Source organism: Callospermophilus lateralis, chromosome 9 (genome assembly GCF_048772815.1).
Source record: "Callospermophilus lateralis isolate mCalLat2 chromosome 9, mCalLat2.hap1, whole genome shotgun sequence".
Lineage (NCBI taxonomy): Eukaryota > Metazoa > Chordata > Mammalia > Rodentia > Sciuridae > Callospermophilus > Callospermophilus lateralis.
Genome location: NC_135313.1, coordinates 17,653,450 through 17,676,354, shown reverse-complemented (window position 1 = coordinate 17,676,354; position 22,905 = coordinate 17,653,450). Strand labels below are relative to the sequence as shown.

Sequence of the window (22,905 nt, the reverse complement as noted above, 5' to 3'; positions counted from 1 at the left end):
TGTTGTCTCAATTCTGGCTTTCCTTATGCCCCCGCCTCTCTGTCTGCCTAGGCCTCCTTCTCCAGGGCTGAGTTGGGCCTGAGGGGTGGCAATCCTGCCTGGGGGCCCCTCAGGTCTGACTCTAGCACCCTGTCTCCAGCGCTCACAGATCAGTTACAAATGCCACCTGGTGCTGCGCCCCATCCCAGAGTTGCTGCGGGCGCCCCCAGAGAGGGTGTGGGTGGCCATGCCCAGAAGAACACCCCCCAGTGGGGGGCTCTCATCCTCCTCGGACTCGGAAGAGGAAGAGCTGGAGGAGTTGCCCACTGTTCCCCGCCCCCTGCAGCCGGAGTTCTCTGGCTCCAGGGTGTCCCTCACAGACATTCCCACTGAGGATGAGGCCCTGGGAACCCCAGAGGCTGGTGCTGCCACTCCCATGGATTGGCAAGAGCTGGGAAGGGCTCCCTCTCAGGACCAGGAGGTTCCCAGCCCTCAGGCCCTCCCCTCTCCAGGCCAGGAGCCCCCAGCTGGGTCCAGTCCCAGGCGGGGAGAGCTCCGCAGGGGTAGCTCCGCTGAGAGCGCCCTGCCCCGGGCTGGGCCGCGGGAGCCGGGCCGGGGCCTGCACAAGGCGGCGTCTGTGGAGCTGCCGCAGCGCAGGAGCCCCAGCCCGGGAGCCACCCGCTTGGCCCGGGGAGGCCTGGGCGAGGGCGAGTACGCCCAGAGGCTGCAGGCGCTGCGTCAGCGGCTGCTACGAGGAGGTCCAGAGGATGGCAAGGTCAGCGGCCTCAGGGGTCCCCTGCTGGAAAGCCTTGGAGGCCGTGCCCGTGACCCCCGAATGGCGCGGGCTGCCTCCAGCGAGGCAGCGCCACACCACCAGCCGCCACCCGAGACGCGGGGCCTGCAAAAGAGCAGCAGCTTCTCGCAGGGAGAGGCGGAGCCTCGGGGGCGGCACCGCCGCGCCGGGGCACCTCTCGAAATCCCTGTAGCCAGGCTTGGGGCCCGCAGGCTACAGGAGTCTCCCTCCTTGTCTGCCCTCAGCGAGGCCCAGCCGCCCAGCCCCGCGCGTCCCAGCGTTCCCAAACCTAGTATCCCCAAACCTAAGGAACCCGCTACTGCCACGCCAGGTGGTTCTCCCCAGCCCTCCGCACCCCCGCCTACCCCCGAGAAGGCCCCAGAGCCCACGCCAGAACCAGGCCGAGCCTCCAGGCCGGCACAGCTCCCCGTGGCTCTGCAAACCCCAGCGCTGCCCCTCACGCCCTATGCCCAGATCATGCAGTCGCTCCAGCTGGCCGGTCACGCCCAGCCCTTACAGAGCCCCCCATCGCCCTCGTCAGAGCCCAAGCCCCACGCGGCCGTGTTCGCCAGGGTGGCCTCCCCGCCTCCAGGAGTCCCAGAAAAGCGCTTGCCTTCACCCAGGGCTCCCCCAGTGCTAGTCGAGAAAGCCAAGGTCCCCACGGTACCCCCCAGGCCAGGCAGCAGCCTTAGCAGCAGCATTGAGAATCTAGAGTCAGAGGCGGTGTTCGAAGCCAAGTTCAAGCGCAGCCGCGAATCGCCCCTGTCGCGGGGCCTGCGGCTACTGAGCCGCTCGCGTTCAGAGGAGCGTGGTCCCTTCCGCGGGGCCGAGGACGAGGATGGCATGTACCGGCCCAGCCCGGCGGGAACCCCGCTGGAACTGGTGAGACGGCCAGAGCGCTCGCGCTCCGTGCAGGACCTGAGGGCTGTCGGCGAACCGGGCCTCGTCCGCCGGCTCTCGCTGTCGCTGTCCCAGAAGCTGCGGCGGACTCCGCCCTCACAGCGCCACCCGGCCTGGGAGGCTCGAGGCGGAGACGGGGAGAGCTCAGAGGGCGGAAGCTCAGCGCGGGGCTCCCCGGTCCTGGCGGTGCGCAGGAGGCTCAGCTCCACGCTGGAGCGGCTGTCGAGCAGGTTACAGCGCAGCGGCAGCAGCGAGGACTCCGGGGGCGCCTCGGGCCGCAGCACGCCGCTGTTTGGACGTCTGCGCAGGGCCACCTCCGAAGGCGAGAGTCTGCGACGCCTTGGGATCCCACACAACCAATTGGCCTCTCAGGCTGGTGCCACTACTCCTTCCGCTGAGTCTCTGGGCTCTGAGGCCAGCGCCACCTCGGGCTCCTCAGGTGAGGAAGGGCTAGGCTAGGGGCGAGCAGGTTCCAAGAGCGAAAGAGGTTGGGGTGTGCGGAAAGAAGCTCTAGGAGGAGAGGTTGAGGACACCCCAGAAAGAGGCTTCAGAGGTGCTGGAGCCCTGAGGGTGGAATTGACAGTGCTGGAAAAGGAGGCTGAGAGGCGGAGGCTGGGACGGAGCAAGGCAGAGGCTAGATGATCTTCTATTTTTCTGGGCTGAGGGCTGCAGGGAGGCTGGAGCCAGCTGGTACTGGCTGGGTAAACAAACGCTCATAGGCCTGGGTCTGTGCAGCTCCAGGGGAAAGCCGAAGCCGGCTCCGCTGGGGCTTCTCACGGATGCGGAAGGACAAGGGCTTATCACAGCCAAACCTCTCTGCCAGCATCCAAGAGGACTTGGGTCACCAGTATGTGCCCAGTGAGTCAGGTAAGAGAGGCCTGCTGGGTGAGCATATCCCTACCTCCACCCCAGGAAGCAGTCCTAGCTGGGTGGGAGGTGAGGAGCCTGGGCAGCCAAGGAAGGGGCCTAGAGATAGGAAAACAACAAGGATAATCATAGCAACAGCTGCCATTAATTAGCAAAGCCAAGTGTCCTATTAAGCACTTTACAACCGCTGTCTCGTTCAGTGCTGCAGCATTGTTTAGGAACAATTATTGTCATCATCCTGTTTTACAGGTGAGGAAACAGGCTTAGTGATGTGATGCTAAGTAGCTTTTCCAAGTGGCAAAGCTAGTAAGTGGAGCAGCCAGAGTTGAACTGTGTGACCCCCTGCAGCCAGGGCCCAGAGTGGCTTTGGGACACTGGATTTGGGCTTTTCTTTAGCCTCTTCTCTCATGGGAGACTCTAGAAGGTTTCTGTACCTGGGTATGGTTTTGAAGGAACCTGAGCTCCTGACTGCCCCCATGGCCACCTTCAAGTGTGTGTACTTGAGTGTACACTCAAAGAAACACTTTGTCTCCCAGCCTTACTTGTGCCCCCAATTCTCCATTTTTCTACAGCCTGGAACACCTGGCTGCCCTCCTTGCCCCTTCCTTCCACAGAAGGCACATCTGTGAGGAAAAGCAGTCTTCAGGGCTGTTTGCTGGGGGTGGGGGGCTGGGGTATGCACTGGCTTGTTTCTTGCCCTAGTGTACTGGGGCTGCAGGGAGAGAGGCTTTCTCCACCTAGGGTCACCCTACCTGGAAAAGGGCCTTTACTCAAGGACTGCAAGCAAAGGCTGTGGGATGCCAAGTGTTCCAGATCAGCAGGAAAGACGGGAGCTGACCACCAAACAAGTCTGTGCATGATCTTTATAAGCCACCAGCTCCATTCTTGCTCAGTTCCTGGTTGAACTGCTCAGAATGGCTCTAGCCTGGCCTCAGCTAGGCTTGAGGGGACTGTGTCCAGCCGGTATTGAGTGAAGGGGAGGGAGGGAGGCCAGTTGGTGGGGGGAGGGTGGAACAGGAGTGGGAAAGAAGGAAAACATCCAGCAGAGAGGACTGGGGACAGCTGATCCCTTCCCACCTGGGGCCTCCCTCCCTCTCTGTTTTGCTTGTGCAGCTGATTCCCTGCCCAGCAGTGTCCCCTGACCTCATCCTCTCCCAGTAGGAAAAAAGCCTGTCCTGGTCCACTTCACCAACCAGGGCTGGCCCTGGGGGAATGGTGGTAGGGCTGGCAGCACTGGCTCAGGTCACCTTTCACCTCTCTTCCTGCCCACTTGGTCTGGAGGCAGCTGTTGATGAAAATATGTTCACATTACACTGGAGCCTCAGAGGGGAACAATGGGTACAGGCAGTCAGGGGAGTGCAGGCTGTTATCCTGGCCGTCCACTCCCGATAAGTATTCCTCTCCTGCCTGCTCATCCCCACTCACACTCCCTCCTGCTTCTTCAGACAGGCAGGAACCGGGGGTCCCATGGGCCTCTGTGCACAGGTGATAAAAATCCCCTCATCCCCTGTGGTCAGAACAAGATTTGGGGGTTTTCTAAAGGGAAATTCTAAGGATCACAAACCTAGCTTCTCATGGCACTAAGTAGTCACAGGCCAACTACACTGGAGCAAAGATCCTGGCCCCAGGATTATGGGCAAAGTCACCAGTCCACGGTAAAGCAATAGGCAAGGTCACCAGTCCATGGTAAAGCAACTTTTCTGCTTTGCTGAAACAGCCTGTTTTCTGGGTTCTGCTTCTGGCTCTTCTGCTAGACATATTACGAAGAGAACACCATAATAAATGTTTGAGTACTTGTTTCATGCCAGACACATACTAAGCATGTGTATGACTCTCTTAATTCTCACAACAACCCTCTGAGCTTGGTATTATTATTATTTTCCTCATTTTGCAGATAAGAAATGGAGCTTCTGGGAGAGTATATGACTTACCCAAAGACAAATAGATACTCCTGTGTGTGTATGTTGGTGGTGGTGGGAGTACTGGGGATTGAACCCAGGGGCGCTCTAGCACTGAGCATCCCCAGCACTTTTTATTTTTTGAGACAGAGTCTAAGTTGCCTAGGCTGGCTTCAAACTTGTGATCTTTACAGGCTCACACCACCAAGCCTGGCTAGGATACTGTCTCTTGCCATTTCAAAAGTTCTTCTTGCTTAGTTGACCTAAAGCAGGAAGTGGAAGATCTAGGAGTCTGACACTACAGGGGCAAGAAGGCTGGCATACTTCCAGGGGCTGCTCATGATATGTTGACTTCAGGTCTTTTGAGACTACATTCTGATGGGAGAATCTATGTTCAGTCTCAGATCAGATCAGCACCTACTTTCCCTTCCCTTCTCACTTACCTGTGGTGCCCAGGAGTGGGCAGTGCAGAATCTTAACTGTTAACATTTTTCACTGTTTGTTTTTATTTTATCTGACAAATGCTTATAGAGCACTTAGCTCCAGACCCTGCTCTAAGTGATTTGCAAATACAAGGTATGTCCCACGCATCTTCAATAACCATTGCAAGGAAAAGGTAGTCAGCACATGCTGAGGGCCTGGAGAAAGTGATGCTCACCCCAGAGAAAATTCTCAGGCATGGAGTGAGTTCCCCTTCCCACATCTGGGTGGGAAGAGACAGCCTTGCACTCTGCTCCATGCAGCTGCGCTTCAGGGCTCACACACGCACCCACCCCTCCCTCAGAAAGTGGCCCGGGGCCTGCATACACTGGCTGTCTTTGCTCTCCCTTTAGACTTCCCCCCAGTCTTCCACATCAAACTCAAGGACCAGGTGCTGCTGGAGGGGGAGGCAGCCACCCTGCTCTGCCTGCCAGCTGCCTGTCCTGCTCCCCGAATCTCTTGGATGAAAGGTAAGGAGATTATGGGGATTGCTGCCAGAAACTCAAATGCAGGAGATGGGAGAGGCCAGGCATTGGGGTGACCATGGTTCAGGGGAAGCTGGGGCAGGGGCATGGGCACGGGAGAGGGGTCTCTACATGTGCTGCCTCACTCAGCAGCCCCTCCTGCTCCTCCCTGCCCTAGACAAGCAGTCCCTTCAATCAGAGCCTTCGGTGGTCATCGTGTCCTGCAAAGATGGAAGGCAGCTGCTGAGCATCCCCCGGGCGGGCAAGCGACATGCTGGGCTGTATGAGTGCTCGGCCACCAATGTCCTAGGCAGCATCACCAGCTCCTGTACTGTGGCTGTGGCCCGTGAGTCTGGGGCAGGGCCCCATTGGGGAGTGATGGGGACAGTGGGATGGGGCTTAATAGGCCCTTAGCTGGAGTATCACTGAGCCTCTCTCCCTCTTACCAGGTGTCCCAGGAAAACTAGCTCCCCCTGAGGTGCCCCAGACCTATCAGGACACGGCACTGGTGCTGTGGAAGCCGGGAGACAGCCGGGCTCCTTGCACATACACACTGGAGCGGCGGGTGGATGGTGAGGAACAGGGCAGGACGGTGAGGGGAGGAAGGTGGCAGGTGGCAAGTAAGGGGAGTCTGGGAAGGCAAGTGTCCTGCTTACACAGAGGTCCCTTCCCATGTTCTTAGACAATATTGGGAGCTTGGGCCTCCCCTTCTATGGCCTTATACCCGCCCCTATGCTGCCCACAGGGGAGTCTACCTGGCACCCCGTGAGCTCAGGCATCCCTGATTGTTACTACAACGTGACACACCTGCCCATTGGTGTAACTGTGAGGTTCCGCGTGGCCTGTGCCAACCGTGCTGGGCAGGGCCCCTTCAGCAACCCTTCTGAGAAGGTCCTCGTCAGGGGCACTCAAGGTCAGTGGCTGGAGAGGGTGACAGGAGAAAGAAGGGGAGCCTGAGTCCTGGGTCTTCCCCGGCTTGGAGCATGGCGGCTTTGCCCCCAGGACACATGGTGATGATTTTCTTTGTTTCTTCTTAGATTCTTCAGCTCGGCCATCTGCTGCTCACCAAGATGCCCCGGTTACCTCAGGGCCAGCCAGGGCCCAGCCTCCTGACTCTCCTACCTCACTGACCCTGACCCCAGCTCCCCCAGCCCCCCAGTCAGCCTCTCTCAGCCCCTCAACCCCTCTCACGACCCCCAGCCAGGCCTGGTCGTCACTCAAGGCTGTGGGTCCACCACCCCAAACCCCCCCACGAAAGCACAGGGGCCTACAGGCCACTCAGCAACCAGAGCCCACCCTGCCCAGTGCCCAGGTCACCCTAAGTGAGCCCAAGTCTTCTGTTCCTGACACTGGGACAGGGACTCCAACCTCCACCCCTCAAGCAGTTAAACCAGCGTCTTCCTCCACTCCCCTGTATATGGTGACTTCCTTTGTGTCTGCACCCCCAGCCCCCGAGCCCCCAGCCCCTGAGCCCCCTCCTGAGCTCACCAAGGTGACTCTGCGGAGCCTCAGCCCAGGCAAAGAGGTGGTCAGCTCCCCTGGGGGCGGCCCCCCCAGGTCCCCCACACCAGAGGGCACTACTCTGAGACAGGGCCTCCCTCAGAAACCCTACACCTTCCTGGAAGAAAAAGCCAGGCAAGTAGGACCAGGGAAGAGAAGGAGGGAAGAACGGGGAGAGAGTTGGATGTAGGGAACACAGCCGGGGAGAGCCCAGCAGACTGTCCTGGCCAGCCTTGGGGAAAGGTGCTGAGATGCAGGTCCTTGGAACTGTTGAGTTCAGGGCTGGGGATGTGACTCAGTTGCAGAGCACTTGCCCAGCATGTGCAAGGCCTGGGCTCAATCCCAGCATGCAAAACACAAAATAAGTTGTGAGTTCAGATGTGCCAGGTGCCATCCTGAGTTTGATAGCTACATGCTGCCAATCCTCACCACTCTAGAGGAGGCACTATCCTACTGTCATCACCCATCCCACAGGTGGGAAGAGAGCTGAGGTTGGAGAGCACGTGAGAGCTGCCCAGGGTAGAGAGCCAGGAGTGCAGAGGTGGATGTTCCCAGGACTGAGCTCTAGAGCCCACAGGGGAACCCACTGCGTTCTTGTCCCCTTAGTCCTCACAAGGAATATGCCCCTGAACCTGTGGTGTCCCCCTCCCCACACAGGGGCCGCTTTGGTGTCGTGCGAGCATGCCGGGAGAATGCCACAGGCCGTACATTTGTGGCCAAGATTGTGCCATATGCAGCAGAGGGCAAACGGCAAGTCCTGCAGGAATACGAAGTGCTCCGGACACTGCACCACGAGCGGCTTATGTCCCTGCACGAGGCCTACATCACCCCTCGGTACCTTGTGCTCATTGCTGAGAGCTGCGGCAACCGGGAACTCCTCTGTGGGCTCAGTGACAGGTAGCCAGACCTTCTGGGGCAGCAGGGAGCAAAAGCAGGGGAGGCCGGGCTGGGAGATCTCCCACTTGGCCTTTGCCACCCCCAGGTTCCGGTATTCTGAAGATGACGTGGCCACCTATGTGGTGCAGCTGCTACAAGGTCTGGACTATCTCCATGGCCGCCACGTGTTACACCTGGACATCAAGCCGGACAATCTGCTGCTGGCCCCTGACAACACCCTCAAGATTGTGGACTTTGGCAGCGCTCAACCCTACAACCCCCAGGCCCTGCGACCCCTTGGCCACCGCACGGGCACGCTGGAGTTCATGGGTGAGGGGACCAGCTGCCAGCCAGGGGTGAGGGGGGTTGGATACTGCCAAAGGTGCAGCCTCCAGGGCTCACCCCACTTCACATATGTATCTACCATTGATGGTGTGCTTATTGTATACAAGCAATGAACTAAGTTCTGAACATGAATTTTTAAAAATGATTTTCACAATGGCCCTGGAGTTTGGAAAAATATTACCTACTTTTTACAGATGAGGAAACAGAAACACACTGAACTTAAGTGTTTGTCCAATCAGTTATAAATGGTAGAAGTGAGATTTGCTAAGACTGGAAAGACAGGAGAATCTATTATTATTTATATAAATAAGGAAAACCAGTTGCCATTCAGCTAGCTCCTAAATGTTTGATGTTTATTATTTCTATTCCTTAGAGCTATTCTACAAGCCCCACTTTACAGACCAGACAATGAGGGTTTAATAAATCACCCAGAGTCCCATAGCTAAGAGGGGCAGGCCTGGGATTAAAGCCAGCCAGGTTGGTTTCAAAGGCTTTTAATCTTGGTGTTGGCCACTCTCTTTTTGAATGGGAGTCCTACCTCGGAGCTGATCCAGGGGAGCTAAATGATCCTGCTTCTCCACTCCTCTAGAGTTCTGGGGACCTCCATCATTCAGTGTCCAGGCTAATTCCTCAGATGGCCCATATCTCTCCTGGGAGCCACTCCTACTTCTGTCCTGTCTGCTAATATCTAAGGCCTACTGTTGTGATTGTCCCCATAGTCTGGTGACTTGAGCATTATCCTGCTCCTCAAACCCCCAAGAACCTCCCTGCCTCTTCCTTCTCCCCTGTCACTGGGAAGCTGGGTCAGCTTGGCCTCTGTCTCCTCTAGCTCCTGAGATGGTGAAGGGAGAACCCATTGGCTCTGCCACAGATATCTGGGGAGCAGGTGTGCTCACCTACATCATGTAAGTTCCCTGGGCCCTGCTCCAGCCACTTCTGCTCTCTTTCTGCCTATACATTCTCCTTCCTGTCTTGCCTCCCTAGCACATCCCTAGGTACAGGTTGGTACTGTGCCCCCCAGCATCCCCACGAATGTCCCCCAGGCCTGGGAGTTGACCCTCAGTCCACTAAGGTAGAAAAGCAATGAGTGGCAGATTTGGGGCTATTTCAACTTATCTGTCTTCTAAAACAGGCTCAGTGGACACTCTCCATTCTATGAGCCAGACCCCCAAGAAACAGAGGCTCGGATTGTGGGGGGCCGTTTTGATGCCTTCCAGCTATACCCCAACACATCCCAGAGTGCCACCCTCTTCTTGCGAAAGGTTCTCTCAGTACATCCCTGGTAAGTGGGCCCCCTACCTGCCAACCCCTTCTGCCTTACCTGCCCCTGGCTACAGACTGCCCTGGTCCCACCTGGCCAAAGATTCCCAACTACTTCCCTGCCTTAACAGTATATTCCTGTTTCTGCTTCTGGGCAGTCGCATTATTCTCCATTTAAAGTCCCTAACAGCCCTTTGAGAGGCAGAATCACCAGCCTCATTCCAGACACTGGGAAACTGAGCCCTGGGGTTGTCCAGTATCAAACACATGGTGGTGGAATCAGGATTGACATGTGGATCTGGGGGAGGACAGAGCCCGAGGACATTGGGAGTCATCAGTTCTGGCTCACTGTCCCTGGCTTGGCCTGGCAGGAGCCGGCCTTCCCTGCAGGACTGCCTGGCCCACCCGTGGCTGCAGGATGCCTATCTGATGAAGCTGCGCCGCCAGACACTCACCTTTACCACCAACCGACTCAAGGAGTTTCTGGGCGAGCAGCGGCGCCGTAGGGCTGAGGCCGCCACCCACCACAAGGTGCTGCTCCGTTCCTACCCTGGCAGCCCCTAGCAGCATGGACCACAGCCTGGCCGTGGGCTTCAACGTGGGGTTCCCACCAATGTCAAGGGACATTCCAGGGCCCATGCTGAACCGGGTGGGCCCAGGGCTTCGGATACCACCAGCAGCAACATCTGGCCGGGTTATTACCTCATGGACCTGCAGGGATAGAGGCTCTAGGGCTTCGGCCTGATGCCACTCCCAGCCAGAGCTAGAGCAGAAGACCCATTGGGCAGGGGTGGGAACAGAAAGAGGGACAAGAGGGATTGAGGAAGTGAAGAGGAAGATACAGAAGACAGGCAGAGAGACTCTAGGAATGTTCTGGGGGTGGGAGGCATATTGCATCTCAGGGAGAATCCAGGAGGGTGAGTCTGGAGAGGAGGACAAGGAAGGAGCCCAGGTGTCAGGGACACAGGCTGAGAATGTCAGTGAGGCAGAGACTGGACACAGAGAGAGTACCAGGAGTCCTGAGCCAGGGTGTGAGAGAGGGCAGCAAGGTGGGAGGAGAGGACAGCAAGCTCAGGGGGGACGAGGGGAGGGATGGGCCAGCAGCGGCATCTCCAGAAGCAGAGAAGAGAAATGCTGAGAGCCCCAGGCAAGTGGCCATGCAAGCAGTCCTTCTGTCCCAGCGGATGCAGCTCTGGGCGCTCTCTGCTGGCCCAAGGATGTCCCCACTGTCCCTCCATGACCTTTGCCTTTCCTGTTCATATTTATTTATTTATTGACTTTTATGAAGTTTTCCTTTCCATCCAATCCCTGTTGCCCATGTTGTCCTGACCATTCCCCCAGCCATCCAGCTGTCTGTGCAGCTCTCTGTCTGTCTGTCACAAGGAAAATAAAAACGGCAAGCAGCAGGACCTATGTGTGGTTTCTTGGGGAGGGCTGGCTAGTGGGGACTGAGTTTTGGGGCAAAGGCATTTGTCCTTCTCTGGGCCACTGAAGACATATTCAAGGGTATATCAGCTCTTACCCTGGGACCTCCTGTCCCCTGATCCTCAAGGCCCCTTACCCCTCCTTATTCCTAGAGGGAAGGGAGACTACAGTCTGCTTCTCAACCCATAGTTTCTAGAAAGCTTCCAATCCTACTGAACCCCCCACCCACAACCTCTAACTGGATTCTGGTAACCCCACCTCTGCTCATTGTCCCCTCATCATAAATTGAGGAATGCTGGTCTGGAATGAACTAGTTTATCCCAGTCCTGGCTCAACTTCCTTCACTCTGGTCCTGTGCCCTGGGATAGTGGGGTTTCATCCTGAAGATTGGCAAGAGGAGGCTGTGTAAAGAGCTACAGGAGAAACCCGAACAAGCCCCAGCCTCACTCAGGCTCCCAGTGTTAACAGACAGAGCGGAACACATGGAGCAGCTGTGGGTACTTGACACACCAGCCTGGACCTTCCGGTCCTCGTGGCAAGTTAGGTCTGCTGTCTGCTAAGGCACCCTGACTCTGGCCACTCACCTGCAATGCCACAGAATGGTTATTGATCCTAGAACTGAGCTGTTCTGCCCTGGAATGAGTAGGGAGAGTGAAGCCAGGCTTCCTTGTGTCTAGAAGGATGATTCTGCCATTGAAAACTCTGTTGTTGGCAAAGTAAAAGGAACAAAGCCTCCAACCATGAGCACAGAGACTGGCATTGTCGTGCTATTGATTGAGTCTGAGGGCCCCTTGGCTCCAGCTTCAACTGCCCTTTGCCCAGCCCAGCCCAGCCTCTGTGGCTTCTCAGAACCACAGGGAAGAGACAAGCCCCATCATCATAAACTAACTGGATGTTAAAACCAGCTGGAAGGGATGAGAGAGACACCTTGCCCACTTGTCATTTTAGTGATGAAGATATACAGTTTGCCTGTGAGATTCTCCAATCTCCTACATGCTGCAAATGTTTTGTATAAAAATGAGGTGCCTGAACTCATATCTTGATAAATGATAAAATTTCTTCCCCGTCCCCTTTCTGATCTGGAGCTCCTTTCCCATCTCCATTGGAAATGGCATGTGAACTGTTTATTCCAAACCTGGAGGAGCAAAGGTAATTTATGTCAGTAGAGCTGTGTCAAAATTGTTCTGATCAGAAGGTGACAGTGTGGGCTGGGTGTGTAGTTCAGTGATAGAGCTTGTCTAGCATGTATGAGACCCTGGGTTCCATCCCCAGCACCACAAAATTATAAAAAAGAAAGGGACAATGTTCCACACCTGGTTAGATAGTTACAATTAACAGAAGCAATGCTCCTACCTGGGCCCCTGCACTGATAGACTGAACTCCAGGCATGCCCCTGAGGAATTTATGTGAACCCCTTCACCCCAGATAGTCTGGTGAAACTATGCACTAGTTTAAGCCTCAAAAGGGCGTGGCAGACCTAGGGTTGGGGACTCAGTAGTAGTACTAATCTCTAAGGACCGCACAGATCAGCCAAACCCTACCTTTTCATATCCAGGGGAGTGAGTGGGGATGGCAATGTCATGGGAGAGGTTGTTCTCAAAAATCATTCCTGTCCCCTCTGGATTTACCTCCATTTACCACCAGGGGGCACAGTGCAGAAATGACTACCGCAGACTCCTGGGGTAAGGGGGCGGGGTAGGGGAAGAGTAAGGCCTTTCCCGATTGGTCTTGACAGCCACTTAGCCCTATCATGATTGGCTATATGAACCACAAAGTCGGAGGCTACTCTGGCTTCATTCCGGGACACCCACAAAAACACTTGCACCCCCTTAACCTACCATGCGGGAAGCACAAATGTGGGATTACATGGAAGCTGAATTGAGTATTAACTGCTCCAGCGGTGAGCTGAGTCTCTTTCTGGCTAGGGACCATGACTGGTCCCCCAGGGAGTGGGATGGATACCCCAGTCCTGGGAAGGGATGGGGCAGCATCCAGTTGTCCAGCTGTCCAGGCGCTGACATATAGTGTACCCCAGAGCCGCTCGAGTTTCCCCTCCTGGGCCTGTACCAGCAGCTGAGCCAGCATCCCACGCATCCTGAGGCTATATAAGGAACCTGCTTAGGTCAAGGGGCGGGGGCTGGGGTCCCGGGGGGCTTGAGGCAATCACCCCAAACAAGGCAAGGAAGAGAGCGATGTATAAAACCAGGGCCTGGGGCTGATTACCTGCCTGCACCCTTACTGTGCCATCAGAAGGGCTCTGGGCCGCTTGCAACCAGCCAGTCGCCTGAAGTCCCAAAGTCAACCCCTCCAGGGTGAGTTCATTACCCAGAGAAGCCTCAGATATTCCCATCCCCCAGGATGTTTAGATCGGGCAGGAAAAGGGCTGAAGAGCTTCTGGCTCAATCCGGATCCCATGTTCATTGTCCACTCACCAGATGTCCAAAGCAGCTCCTGCCAAAAAACCAGCAGCCCCACCTCCAGGATGTACCCTGGATATTAACGACCCTCAGGTTCAGAGCGCTGCGATTCGCATCCAGGCCTCTTACCGGGGCCACAGGTGAGGAGGCCACAGGTGAAGGGTACCCTCCTGGAGCCTTCAACAGGAAGGAAGCTGTAGCTTCCTGAATTGGGGTAGGGGTGTGCCCTTGAGGACATCACCAGGGCCACTAGATTTAAGGAAGGGAGGTTACTGAGTTGCAGCCAGATGGCTGGCAAAAGGGGATCATTTTATTAGGGTTAACAGTGCAAGGACAGCCCCCTTCCTATCCACTCCCATTTCCCTGTTCATGGATGTGGTGGGCCAAGGGGGTGGGCAGGAGACAGTGTGAGGGAGGACTGGGTTGGAAAAGGGCAGGAGCCATGTCATGGTAGCTCTGGGTCCTGACCGCGCCCGCGGGGTAGGTCCAGGAAGGAGTTGCGCGAGAAGGGGCCGCCGCGGGTGCTGGAGCCATTGAAGGACGTGGTGCTGATCGAGGGCAGCGCTGCCAAGTTGACTTGCCGCATTTCGGCTTTCCCTGACCCGTTCATCCGCTGGAGCAAGGATGGCAAGGAACTGCGCGACGGGCCCAAGTACCGCTACGTCTTCGAGGACCCTGACGTTGTGGCACTGGTGGTGCGCGACGGCGAACTAGCAGACCTGGGCCAGTATAGCATCAACGTAACCAACCCTTTCGGCCAGTGTTCAGACTCGGCGCGCATCCTCGTGGAAGGTACGCGACCTCCGCGCAAGCCAGGGTGCCAACAGCACCACCCCGAGGGTGCCTGCAGCTGGGTCCAGACCCGCGCAGTAATTGCTGGGCCTAGCAGAATCTGGGGAGGGTTTTAGCGAGTTTATCAGCCTGGTTCGCATCGCCGCTCTGGCAGTGGACATCTTTCCCTATCTCGGGCTCTGGCCCCACCCGGGCTGAGAAGTCAGCTGTGGGCTTTGATCACAGGATTCCAAGGCCCCAGGGTCAAAGGACGAGGCAGAGGCATAAACAAAGTTAGAGTGGGTTTTCTGGCTCGCAAACCAGGGCAATTTACACCACTCAGAGCTGCCTCTAAGGCACAGTAGATATGTGAACATTCCCAAATTTCCACCCGCTGTATCTCTTTTGATCTCTCTTCAGCCCCTTGAAGTAGGAGGTTCAGGGATAAGTTCCCTTTAACAGCTAAGGAGATGAAACCAGAGACTAACGATTTGTTCTATGTCACCGGGAGTTTAAATGCACCTTGTTTTTTAATTAATTAATTTTTAAATGCACCTCGTATTTAGAGCTGGATATTAGCTGAGAGGTGAGGCCACTGTCTCACTTCACCTCACGGGGTCGCGTTCCCCTCCCCTTCCTCTAGTACCCGCTAAGATTCAAAAGGGACCGGACAATACTAAAGCACGCAAAGGCACCACGGTAACGCTGACCGCGGAGATCATGGGAGAGCCTCCACCAGACGTGGGTTGGACTAAGGACGGGGAGGACATCGAGGAGGACGACAGGCAAGGGCCAGTACCTGAGGACAAGGGCCGGGCCTGGGGCTGGAATCTGGCGGAACTTGCCCAGAAACCGGCTGGGAGAGGGATGGGGGAGAGGAACTGGGAGGCAAAGAACAGGGCTGGCTAATTAGCCGGACCCAGTACTCCTGTAAACTGACCCGCAGCCCCGCCTCCCTCTGCCCACTCCTTCCCCAGGGTGTTCTTCGAGATCGGTACTACTACCACGACGCTGACCATTCGCCGGGCCACACCTCAGGACAGCGGCAAGTACGAAGTGTACGTGGAGAACAGCCTGGGAATGGATCAGAGCTTCGCTCGCGTGGACGTGGCCTGAAAGAGACCCTCAAACCTTTCGCCCTGGCTTCAAGCCTAGGGGTGGGTGGGGACCGACAGACCTCCTCGTCTTGCTTAATAAAGCTGCTCTCTGACTCTCCGTGTCTATTCAGTTCTTCAGCGTCGCCAATCTCTCCCCAGCCCCCTGTCCCCACACTTATTCCAGGTCCACAGGCCAAGGTCACAAAATGCTGGGGTCAAAGGGAACTTTGGAGAGTGATTAGTCCATGCTTCATTTTACCGAAAGTAAACCCGAAATAGAATTACTCTCACTGTGGGACTTCCCAGAGGGACGGGCAGTGGAGCTATGACTCCGCCCTCTCATCATGGGTTGGCTCAAGCCCCACCCTCTCGTGGCTGCTCGAGCTCTGGCCCGCCCCTCCCTTGAGTGGCAGTTCCCTCGGTGGTCTCCAGTGCCACTTTCCACTTCTCCACTTTGGCCGCAATCCCTGGGTCCATTCCGGGACAGCTCCGGTCCCAATCTTAGGTTCCAGCCTCTGCTTCTCGGGTCCCCTCCTTCTTCTCATTTAGGCCGCCCCTCGATCCCTTGGCTCTGCCCCCTACGTCTAACACCGCTTTCCTTCGGTCTCACAAAGTTAGAAAGGGGAGGGATCTTCGGAACTACAATTCCCGGCAGGCCCTATGAAGGAGTTCTCGCGAGTTGCGAGAAGACACGTGCGCGGAAGGAGCAAGCAGTAGCGGGCGACAAAGCTGAAATAAAGGGAGCTAGTGGTAAAGGGAGCCGGTGAAGGGGTGGTGCGAGGGGTTGGGACTGGGCACTAGGCCGAGCGCCAGCTCGGAGGTCCTGGCGCGCTCTCCGCGGTCGGCGCCTATGTTGGTCTCAACTCCTAGCTACAAGAAGCTAGGGTTATTGGACATAGTCTGCTGTGAGGTTCAGAGGGTCAGCAGTCATTCCTCCAAATCCGGAGATCCGGCACTAGTCGTCAGTATTGGGACTCCGGGGGCTATTTGGTTCAGGTTTGGAATGCTGATTTGGGATTCAGCATATAGAGGTTAGTTTTAGGATTCAAGTTCAGCATCTAGGGGTTTTTTGCTTGGATTGGGGGTTTGTCAAATGTGGTCAGTGTTGGATCAGTACTTGGAATTCATGCTTAGGATTGAATATCCGAGGCCCACTTAAGGTTTGTGGCTCAATATTCACGGTGCACTGTTGGGATTTAGGGCTGAATACAACAATTTGAGAATCACTGAGATGGAGTTTTCAGTTTTTTAAAATTTAGGTTCGAGAAGGAAATCTGCTGAGTTTCTGAGTTTGCACAATTTGTTTATAGCCAAAGGGAAATCTTTTAGAGATAAGGTTGTGAGGTATGGATTTCAGAATTTGTGAGGAATCATTGTGAGGTTTCAAGGCCACCTGGAATCTAGGTGGCATTTATGAGATGTTGTATCCAGGAATGGACTACACTGAACTTTGGTTTACATCTTGGGAGGGAGCTAAGTGTTGCTATTGAAGGTTTTGGGTTTACTTGGGGTGTGAGAAAGGGACCTGATTTGTCTGTTGGGGTTTGAGATTTAGGTAGCACTCACCATCATGCTGAAAGCTGTCATCCTGATTGGAGGCCCTCAAAAGGGTGAGGAGCCTGGGGACTGTGGGGAGGGGGGTGTTGGGCTCCAGTGGTTAGTGGGTTGGGGCAGAGGGGGGCAGGAGGCTGAAATGTTCTCTCTCTCCTTTCCCAGGAACTCGCTTCAGGCCTTTGTCTTTTGAGGTGCCCAAACCATTGTTTCCTGTGGCTGGGGTCCCTATGATCCAACACCATATTGAAGCCTGTGCCCAGGTAATCACATAGGCTCCCCTCTCCCACTAAACTTCCTGCTGATCTCCTTCATGCTATATTTCCCCCTTTCCCAACAATAGTTTTTTCCTACTGGGGAAAAATGTGAAAGGTGTCCCCTTAAGTCTCAAGTTGTACAGCGTAGCTGCGCTGTTTTTCCCTATTCTAGTCTCTCATCTGGCCTCTTCCTGCTCAGATTTCACACCTATTTTTAAAGTTTGGAATATGAGATCAGACAGGGATCTTAAGGACAATTTAAAGTCATAGCATGGAGATCCTTTTTTTTTTTTTTTTTTTTTTTTTGTGGTACTGGGAATTGAACCCAGGGCCTGTGCGTGAGCGAGGGAAGCATCTACTAACTGAGCTATATCCCCAACCCACATGGGGATCCTTAATGAAGACAAAGCACAGAATTCATTGCCTTGCTCACCACAGAGCTCATTTCTTTATTTTAGTATTGATACAGGAGAGGTTTTGGGTGAAATCTAGGCTTTGCTGTGAGACTGACCTGGAGCAATCAAGCTTGGTACCCTGTCTGAGCTTTAGTTTCCTTATCTGTAAAATAGAGACTTGACTTTGTTGTGGGATGGCAAAGCTATAAGGTGCCTAGTTCAATGCTGATCCTTGATTAATGGTACCCTTACTCATGCTGATGTCAAGTTTAGACTGACAGATAAGAAAAAAGGGCGATGGGGTGAGTGGATTATCCTTTGCATTAGCTTGGCAGGCAAAATCTTTCGAAGAATGAGTCCATTTCAGTTGTGTGAGGGAATGTAAAGGAGTGAGAGATCCGAACTGAGATTTCCTCTAACTCCCTCATTGTGCAGGGGAGAAGACAAGAGTGGGCCCCCAGCTGAAACTGAAACTGTGGTCTCTGGACTTCTAGTCCAGCACCGGGGATTTTCCTAGCATTCCCTCCTATTAGCTATTTTCTCTCCCATCCTCTTGCCTTATCCTCAGGTCCCTGGAATGCAGGAGATTCTGCTCATTGGCTTCTACCAACCTGATGAGGCCCTTACCCAGTTCCTAGAAGCTGCTCAGCAGGAGTTCAACCTTCCAATCAGGTGTTTGTACATGCAGAAGGGGATATCCTAGGCCTCTGAGTTCATAAGAGTGGATTGAGTTAGTATTTGCCAGAGTTCACCATCACATGCTAGAAGGATTCTTATTTGGATACCTCCGACTCCCTAGATATATGGAGTTTCTCTATTGGTAGGAGTACTCCCAGGGGCTGGGGTTAGGAGATTAGCTTTCCTGGCTCATGCTGTATGTCTTCTCAGATATCACTGAGCTGGCTTTGGGGTCCCTGGGAATAGGTACCTTCAGGAATTTGCCCCCCTGGGCACAGGAGGTGGTCTCTACCATTTTCGGGACCAGATCCTAGCTGGAGGCCCTGAAGCATTCTTCGTGCTCAATGCTGACGTCTGCTCTGACTTCCCCTTGAGTGCTATGTTGGATGCTCACAGATGCGAGCGCCACCCTTTCTTACTCCTTGGCACTACGGTAAGGGAGCTGGTAGGGCCAGAGGATGTTGGGGAGGCAGGCAGGGGCAGCCCCAACAGTTGGAATAGGAATGTGTGTTGGGAGGGAGGTATACTGTTCCAGCTGTAACAAAGGTATCACTGGTGACCCTGAGCCCTTTGGCTGCTCAGAAGCAGGGAGGTGGGGGGAGCTGTCAGCAGTCACCCTGCTGAAGGCCTGTCAGTGGTGGAGCTGCGTGCCAGGTGCTGTAGGTGATGGAAAGAAAGAATAAGAAAACAGCCCTGGCCCCCCTGAAGCAGCAGGTCACTATCTCGGATGTGTTTATCTTCCAGGCTAACAGAACACAGTCCCTCAACTATGGCTGCATCGTTGAGAATCCACAGACACATGAGGTGAGAGCAGAGAAGGGGCTGGGTGGGCATCTACTCGTGACTCAGAGGACAGTAGAACACTATGGGGAGGCCCCAGTCTTTTCAAACAAGGGGCAGTCCCTTGATTAATCATCTTGTATCACTTTCGGAGAGGCTGGCTCAGGGGAAGGGGTAACAGTTATTTCCCATGAGTGTGTACTGAAATCAATGTGTGTACAGGGTGCTATGGAGCACAAAAAGGGGCCCTACTGAGCCTTGCCTGGGTGGGAGGTGGGGAGGGCTTCCTAGAGGAAGCAAGGTACGCTGAGTTAGAATTGTCCAGATAAAGGAAGAAACAAGAAGGCATTGCAGTCAGGGAATGGTATGTGCAAAGGCAGAGGCAGGGAACATTGTGGTGGCTCCTCCTCTAAGGAGGTGAGAGTGTAGTCAGCCAGGCAGAAGGCTGTGGCCCTGTTTGTGAATCTCCCTGCCCTGAGCCTCACTTTCACACAGCCCTTTTATTTCACCTTATTTTTTAAAATATTTTTTTAGTTGTCAGTGGGCATTGATTTTATTTGAATATGGTGCTGAGAATCAAACCCAGTGCTTCACACACGCTAGGCAAGCACTCTACCACTGAGCCACAACCCCAGCCCTTGTCCTTGTTTTAATGTAAAATATATATATGAGCACACACTCATGGCATGCATACCACGTTTTGCACCAGGCACCATCTAGATATGAGAGAAACAGAGCCAAAAGGCACAGTCTCTGCCTCTCTGGAACCCTCAGACTAGTGGGAAAGACAGAACCCAAGACAACCTTTGGAAATGGCACAGTGCCACCAGTGAGGTGTGGTTGGGACCTAGGCCTGAATAACTAACTTTGGGACTGGCAAGAGAGGACTCACGGAGGGACTGACAATGTCAACTGCGTTTCTGAAGATGTTTTTTTAGAGGAAGAGATGGAAAGAACATTCCAGGGCATGCATGCAATGGCTTAGGGCTTTGGCCCCAGAGCGTTAGGAGGTGGGGAGGGTGGAGGAGAGAAAGGCCTGCAGTTCAGATTTATCTTGAAGGTGAAGGTGAAGGACAGTCATCTCAGGGTGTAAAGTCAGGTGAGAGCAAGATGCATGCTGCATGTTAGCAAGTCCACCCTGGCAGCAGCAGGGAGGGCCTGCAGATGAGAGGGTCTTAGGGGATAGTGGGCAGTGGTCCTCTCTACTACCAAACCCAGCCCTCACTGTCCTTAGGTCCTGCACTATGTGGAGAAACCCAGCACATTTATTAGTGACATCATCAACTGCGGCATCTATCTCTTTTCTCCGGAAGCCCTGAAACCTCTTCGGGACGTCTTCCAGCGTAATCAGCAGGATGGGCAACTGTGAGGCCCCATCGCCCTGTAACCCCAAGTACCCCAGTCACAGACCCCTGGCACATGCCAGGCTCTCAAGCTCCATCTCAACCTGCTCACCCTCTTCTTCCCTTCTCCCTTTCCCACTTGTCATCTCCAGCCAAACCTCCCTCCATGTCCCTCCCCTTCTAACCTCATTCTGTCCCTCTTCCTTATCCATCCCAGTTCCTCCTCTGTCACTGCCTGCCCACTCCCCTTCTGGTCCATTTCTCTCAAGCCCTGAGTGACCCAGAGACACCTTTCAGAGCAAACGGTAATACACTTGGGCCCAGGCGTGCTCCATTGCAGACACAGGTGCACACATGCACACATAAGCACACACATGCATGCACGCATATTCTCAGGCTGACTCTCCTTGGGATGTAGTATCCCAGAGCCCTTCCTACCAATCCCAGGGTACCCCTTCTTGGCCTAAAAGCTGTTCCCTTCTAGGATTCCCTGTCTTTACCCTCTCCTCCCTGCCCACCTCCCCATCTCACATCATTTGCTCATAGCTATTTCTCACCCCACTGTGTCTCTGCTTCTCTCCATCTCTCCTGGCCTCTCTGTCTCTGAGCTGGCATCTACCATCTCTTTTTCCCTCTCTCTGTGACTGTCTCTGCCCTCACCAGCTGCCTTGCTCTGGGGTGAGTCTGCCTGTGTTTCATGCCATCCTGTGAGGGGAGGGTGAGTGGAGGGGTGCGCGGGGAGGAGGATGTGAAAATTGGGGGATTCCTTCTGGACGCGGGGTAGAGATAGGAAGCGGGTCTATGCCAGGGGCTCCCCTGCAAGAGCAGCCAATGCAGGGTGGGTGAGGAAGCAGCCTGAATGTGAGCACACTTTGGAGAGAACCCCACCGGACCTGGAGAGGGGCTTGGAAAGGTGATGGGAGTCTCTCCATTTTCTTCTGGGAGAGACACATTGGCTCACCTCTGGGCTCAGCTGGGGACCTGATGTCAACTTCCTTTCTCTGCCAGGGAGGACTCTCCAGGTTCATGGCCTGGGGCAGGGACCATCCGCCTGGAGCAGGATGTGTTCTCAGCACTGGCTGGGCAAGGCCAGATCTATGTGCACCTCACTGATGGCATCTGGAGTCAGATCAAGTCTGCTGGGTATGCTAAGCAGGGGGGTCTGTGCCTCAGATCTGGAGGTTGGGGAACCAGGTGGTAGGGGGTGTTGAGACTTTGGGGTTGTGACCCTGCTGGCCCCTGAGCTTCTCCCCTCTGTGGCGTCTAGCTCAGCTCTCTATGCTTCTCGCCTCTATCTGGGCCGATACCAGATCACTCACCCAGAACGTCTGGCCAAGCACACATCAGGGGGTCCAAGAATCCGAGGTACCCACCCAGCCCCAGTTGTTAACCTTTGCCCATCCCCGACCCCATTGCTTCCACTCCTGACCTCAGGTTCAGAGGTGAGTCTCAATCCCTGCCCCTTCCCATCCAGATAAGGTTTGGGGTATTTGGACCCAGGTCCTCTCTTCTGCTTCTAGGAAACGTTTACATTCACCCCACTGCTAAAGTGGCCCCGTCAGCTGTGGTGAGTGGTGGGCCCAGCCCCAGAGAGAGGAAGGTGCTATCCATTTGGGTTCAGGAGTGGGATGCAGAGAATGCCAGAGCTCAGGGTGCTGGTCTCTGCCGAGCCCATAGTGTGGCCTTGCGCAGGTTGCTTCCACCTTCTGTGTTCTAGGATGGGATTGGACCTGGGCACCTGTAGGTCCTTTCAGGACCTATGGTATGTGCTTCTCTCCACAGCTAGGCCCCAATGTCTCTATCGGGAAGGGGGTGACTGTGGGTGAAGGTGTGCGGCTCCGAGAGAGCATTGTCCTCCATGGAGCCACGTTGCAGGTAGGTACCAGGTCCCACAGCAGTGTGTGGTGCCCGGGAGGCTGAGGGGTGGACCCAGCTTGCCTCCCAAGGTAGAGAACGGTGAGCCACACAGGCTCTGCCTCTGGACCCTCTCTCACACCCTCCCGTTCCTGCCTCCCAGCCCACTCACCTCGCACCATCCTGTTTGGCAGGAGCACACATGTATTCTGCACAGTATCGTGGGCTGGGGGAGCACTGTCGGACGCTGGGCTCGTGTGGAGGGGACCCCCAATGACCCCAATCCCAATGACCCTCGAGCCCGCATGGACAGCGAGAGCCTCTTCAAAGATGGCAAGCTGCTGCCTGCTATCACCATCCTGGGTATGATTTACTGGGCCCTGGGGCTTCGAGAAGCACCAGAGATGATGCCAGAGGTCTGTGGGAATATTTGTTCCTGTGTGTGTTTGTGTGTGTGTGTGTGTGTGTGTGTGAACGCGCGCGCATGCATGCGTGTATGCACATGCATGCACACTTCCTTTAGCAGACACTTACCAAGTGCCTGCTGTGTGCCAGGCCCTATGTGAGTTTCTGGGGGCATTAGGCCAGGACCACAGATGGGCAGGGTGGGATCCCTCCCAGATGGCCTTGGGTCCCTAGCTACCTGCCCCTTTCTCTTCTCCCATGACCTCCCCTTGGTGCCCTCATCTCTACCGCAGGCTGCCGCGTCCGGATCCCTGCCGAGGTGCTTATCCTGAACTCGATTGTTCTGCCACACAAGGAATTGAGCCGCAGTTTCACCAACCAGATCATCCTCTGACAGGGGCTGCAGAGGGGCCCCCAACTCCTTCCTGCTCTCCTGGAGGCTGCTGCCTGCTTGGCCAGTCCCTATCCAGAAAGGACCAGATGAAGCCTGGCAGGATCTTCACCTGCTGGGACAGTGTGGGTGGCTTGGTCTCCCTCCCCACTCCCAAATAAACCCCAGTGAACCTTGAA

General features: G+C 55.2%; 3 protein-coding genes across 7 annotated transcripts in view; all 3 read left to right on the top strand.

The window, feature by feature from the left end:
• Speg (striated muscle enriched protein kinase) overlaps positions 1–10,735 on the top strand; it is a 55,215-nt gene extending 44,480 nt beyond the window's left edge. For all 5 annotated transcript variants that reach the window (XM_076866501.2, XM_076866499.2, XM_076866498.2 and 2 more), the window contains 12 exons: positions 140–2,111; positions 2,408–2,539; positions 5,271–5,387; positions 5,560–5,727; positions 5,831–5,953; positions 6,127–6,294; positions 6,419–7,016; positions 7,539–7,778; positions 7,864–8,087; positions 8,932–9,007; positions 9,235–9,384; positions 9,734–10,735. In XM_076866501.2, coding sequence (XP_076722616.2) covers positions 140–2,111; positions 2,408–2,539; positions 5,271–5,387; positions 5,560–5,727; positions 5,831–5,953; positions 6,127–6,294; positions 6,419–7,016; positions 7,539–7,778; positions 7,864–8,087; positions 8,932–9,007; positions 9,235–9,384; positions 9,734–9,926 — 4,161 coding nt within the window. In that variant the 3' untranslated portion in view covers positions 9,927–10,735. The remainder of the gene's footprint in view (positions 1–139; positions 2,112–2,407; positions 2,540–5,270; positions 5,388–5,559; positions 5,728–5,830; positions 5,954–6,126; positions 6,295–6,418; positions 7,017–7,538; positions 7,779–7,863; positions 8,088–8,931; positions 9,008–9,234; positions 9,385–9,733) is intronic.
• Positions 10,736–13,222: 2,487 nt separating this feature from the next.
• Positions 13,223–15,107, top strand: Spegnb (SPEG neighbor). The gene is made up of 4 exons (XM_076866772.1): positions 13,223–13,344; positions 13,689–13,996; positions 14,619–14,760; positions 14,953–15,107. Exons 1-4 carry the CDS (start codon positions 13,223–13,225, stop codon positions 15,089–15,091), a joined length of 711 nt encoding a protein of 236 aa, XP_076722887.1. The 3' UTR covers positions 15,092–15,107.
• A 688-nt stretch (positions 15,108–15,795) lies between these two features.
• Gmppa (GDP-mannose pyrophosphorylase A) lies at positions 15,796–22,905 on the top strand. The gene is made up of 12 exons (XM_076866310.1): positions 15,796–16,682; positions 16,789–16,886; positions 17,844–17,947; positions 18,200–18,386; positions 18,698–18,757; positions 19,968–20,098; positions 21,085–21,219; positions 21,344–21,441; positions 21,597–21,643; positions 21,859–21,951; positions 22,125–22,293; positions 22,629–22,905. Exons 1-12 carry the CDS (start codon positions 16,643–16,645, stop codon positions 22,727–22,729), a joined length of 1,263 nt encoding a protein of 420 aa, XP_076722425.1. The 5' UTR covers positions 15,796–16,642; the 3' UTR covers positions 22,730–22,905.

Bases quoted from the DNA above. Each gene is read 5' to 3' on its own strand.
- Gmppa (XM_076866310.1), top strand. From the start codon at position 16,643: ATGCTGAAAGCTGTCATCCTGATTGGAGGCCCTCAAAAGG. The intron at 16,683-16,788 runs GTGAGGAGCCTG...CTCCTTTCCCAG, and splicing joins GATTGGAGGCCCTCAAAAGG to GAACTCGCTTCAGGCCTTTG. The intron at 21,442-21,596 runs GTACCCACCCAG...TTCTGCTTCTAG, and splicing joins AGGGGGTCCAAGAATCCGAG to GAAACGTTTACATTCACCCC.
- Spegnb (XM_076866772.1), top strand. From the start codon at position 13,223: ATGTCCAAAGCAGCTCCTGCCAAAAAACCAGCAGCCCCACCTCCAGGA. The intron at 13,997-14,618 runs GTACGCGACCTC...CCCTTCCTCTAG, and splicing joins GGCGCGCATCCTCGTGGAAG to TACCCGCTAAGATTCAAAAG. The intron at 14,761-14,952 runs GCAAGGGCCAGT...CTCCTTCCCCAG, and splicing joins GACATCGAGGAGGACGACAG to GGTGTTCTTCGAGATCGGTA.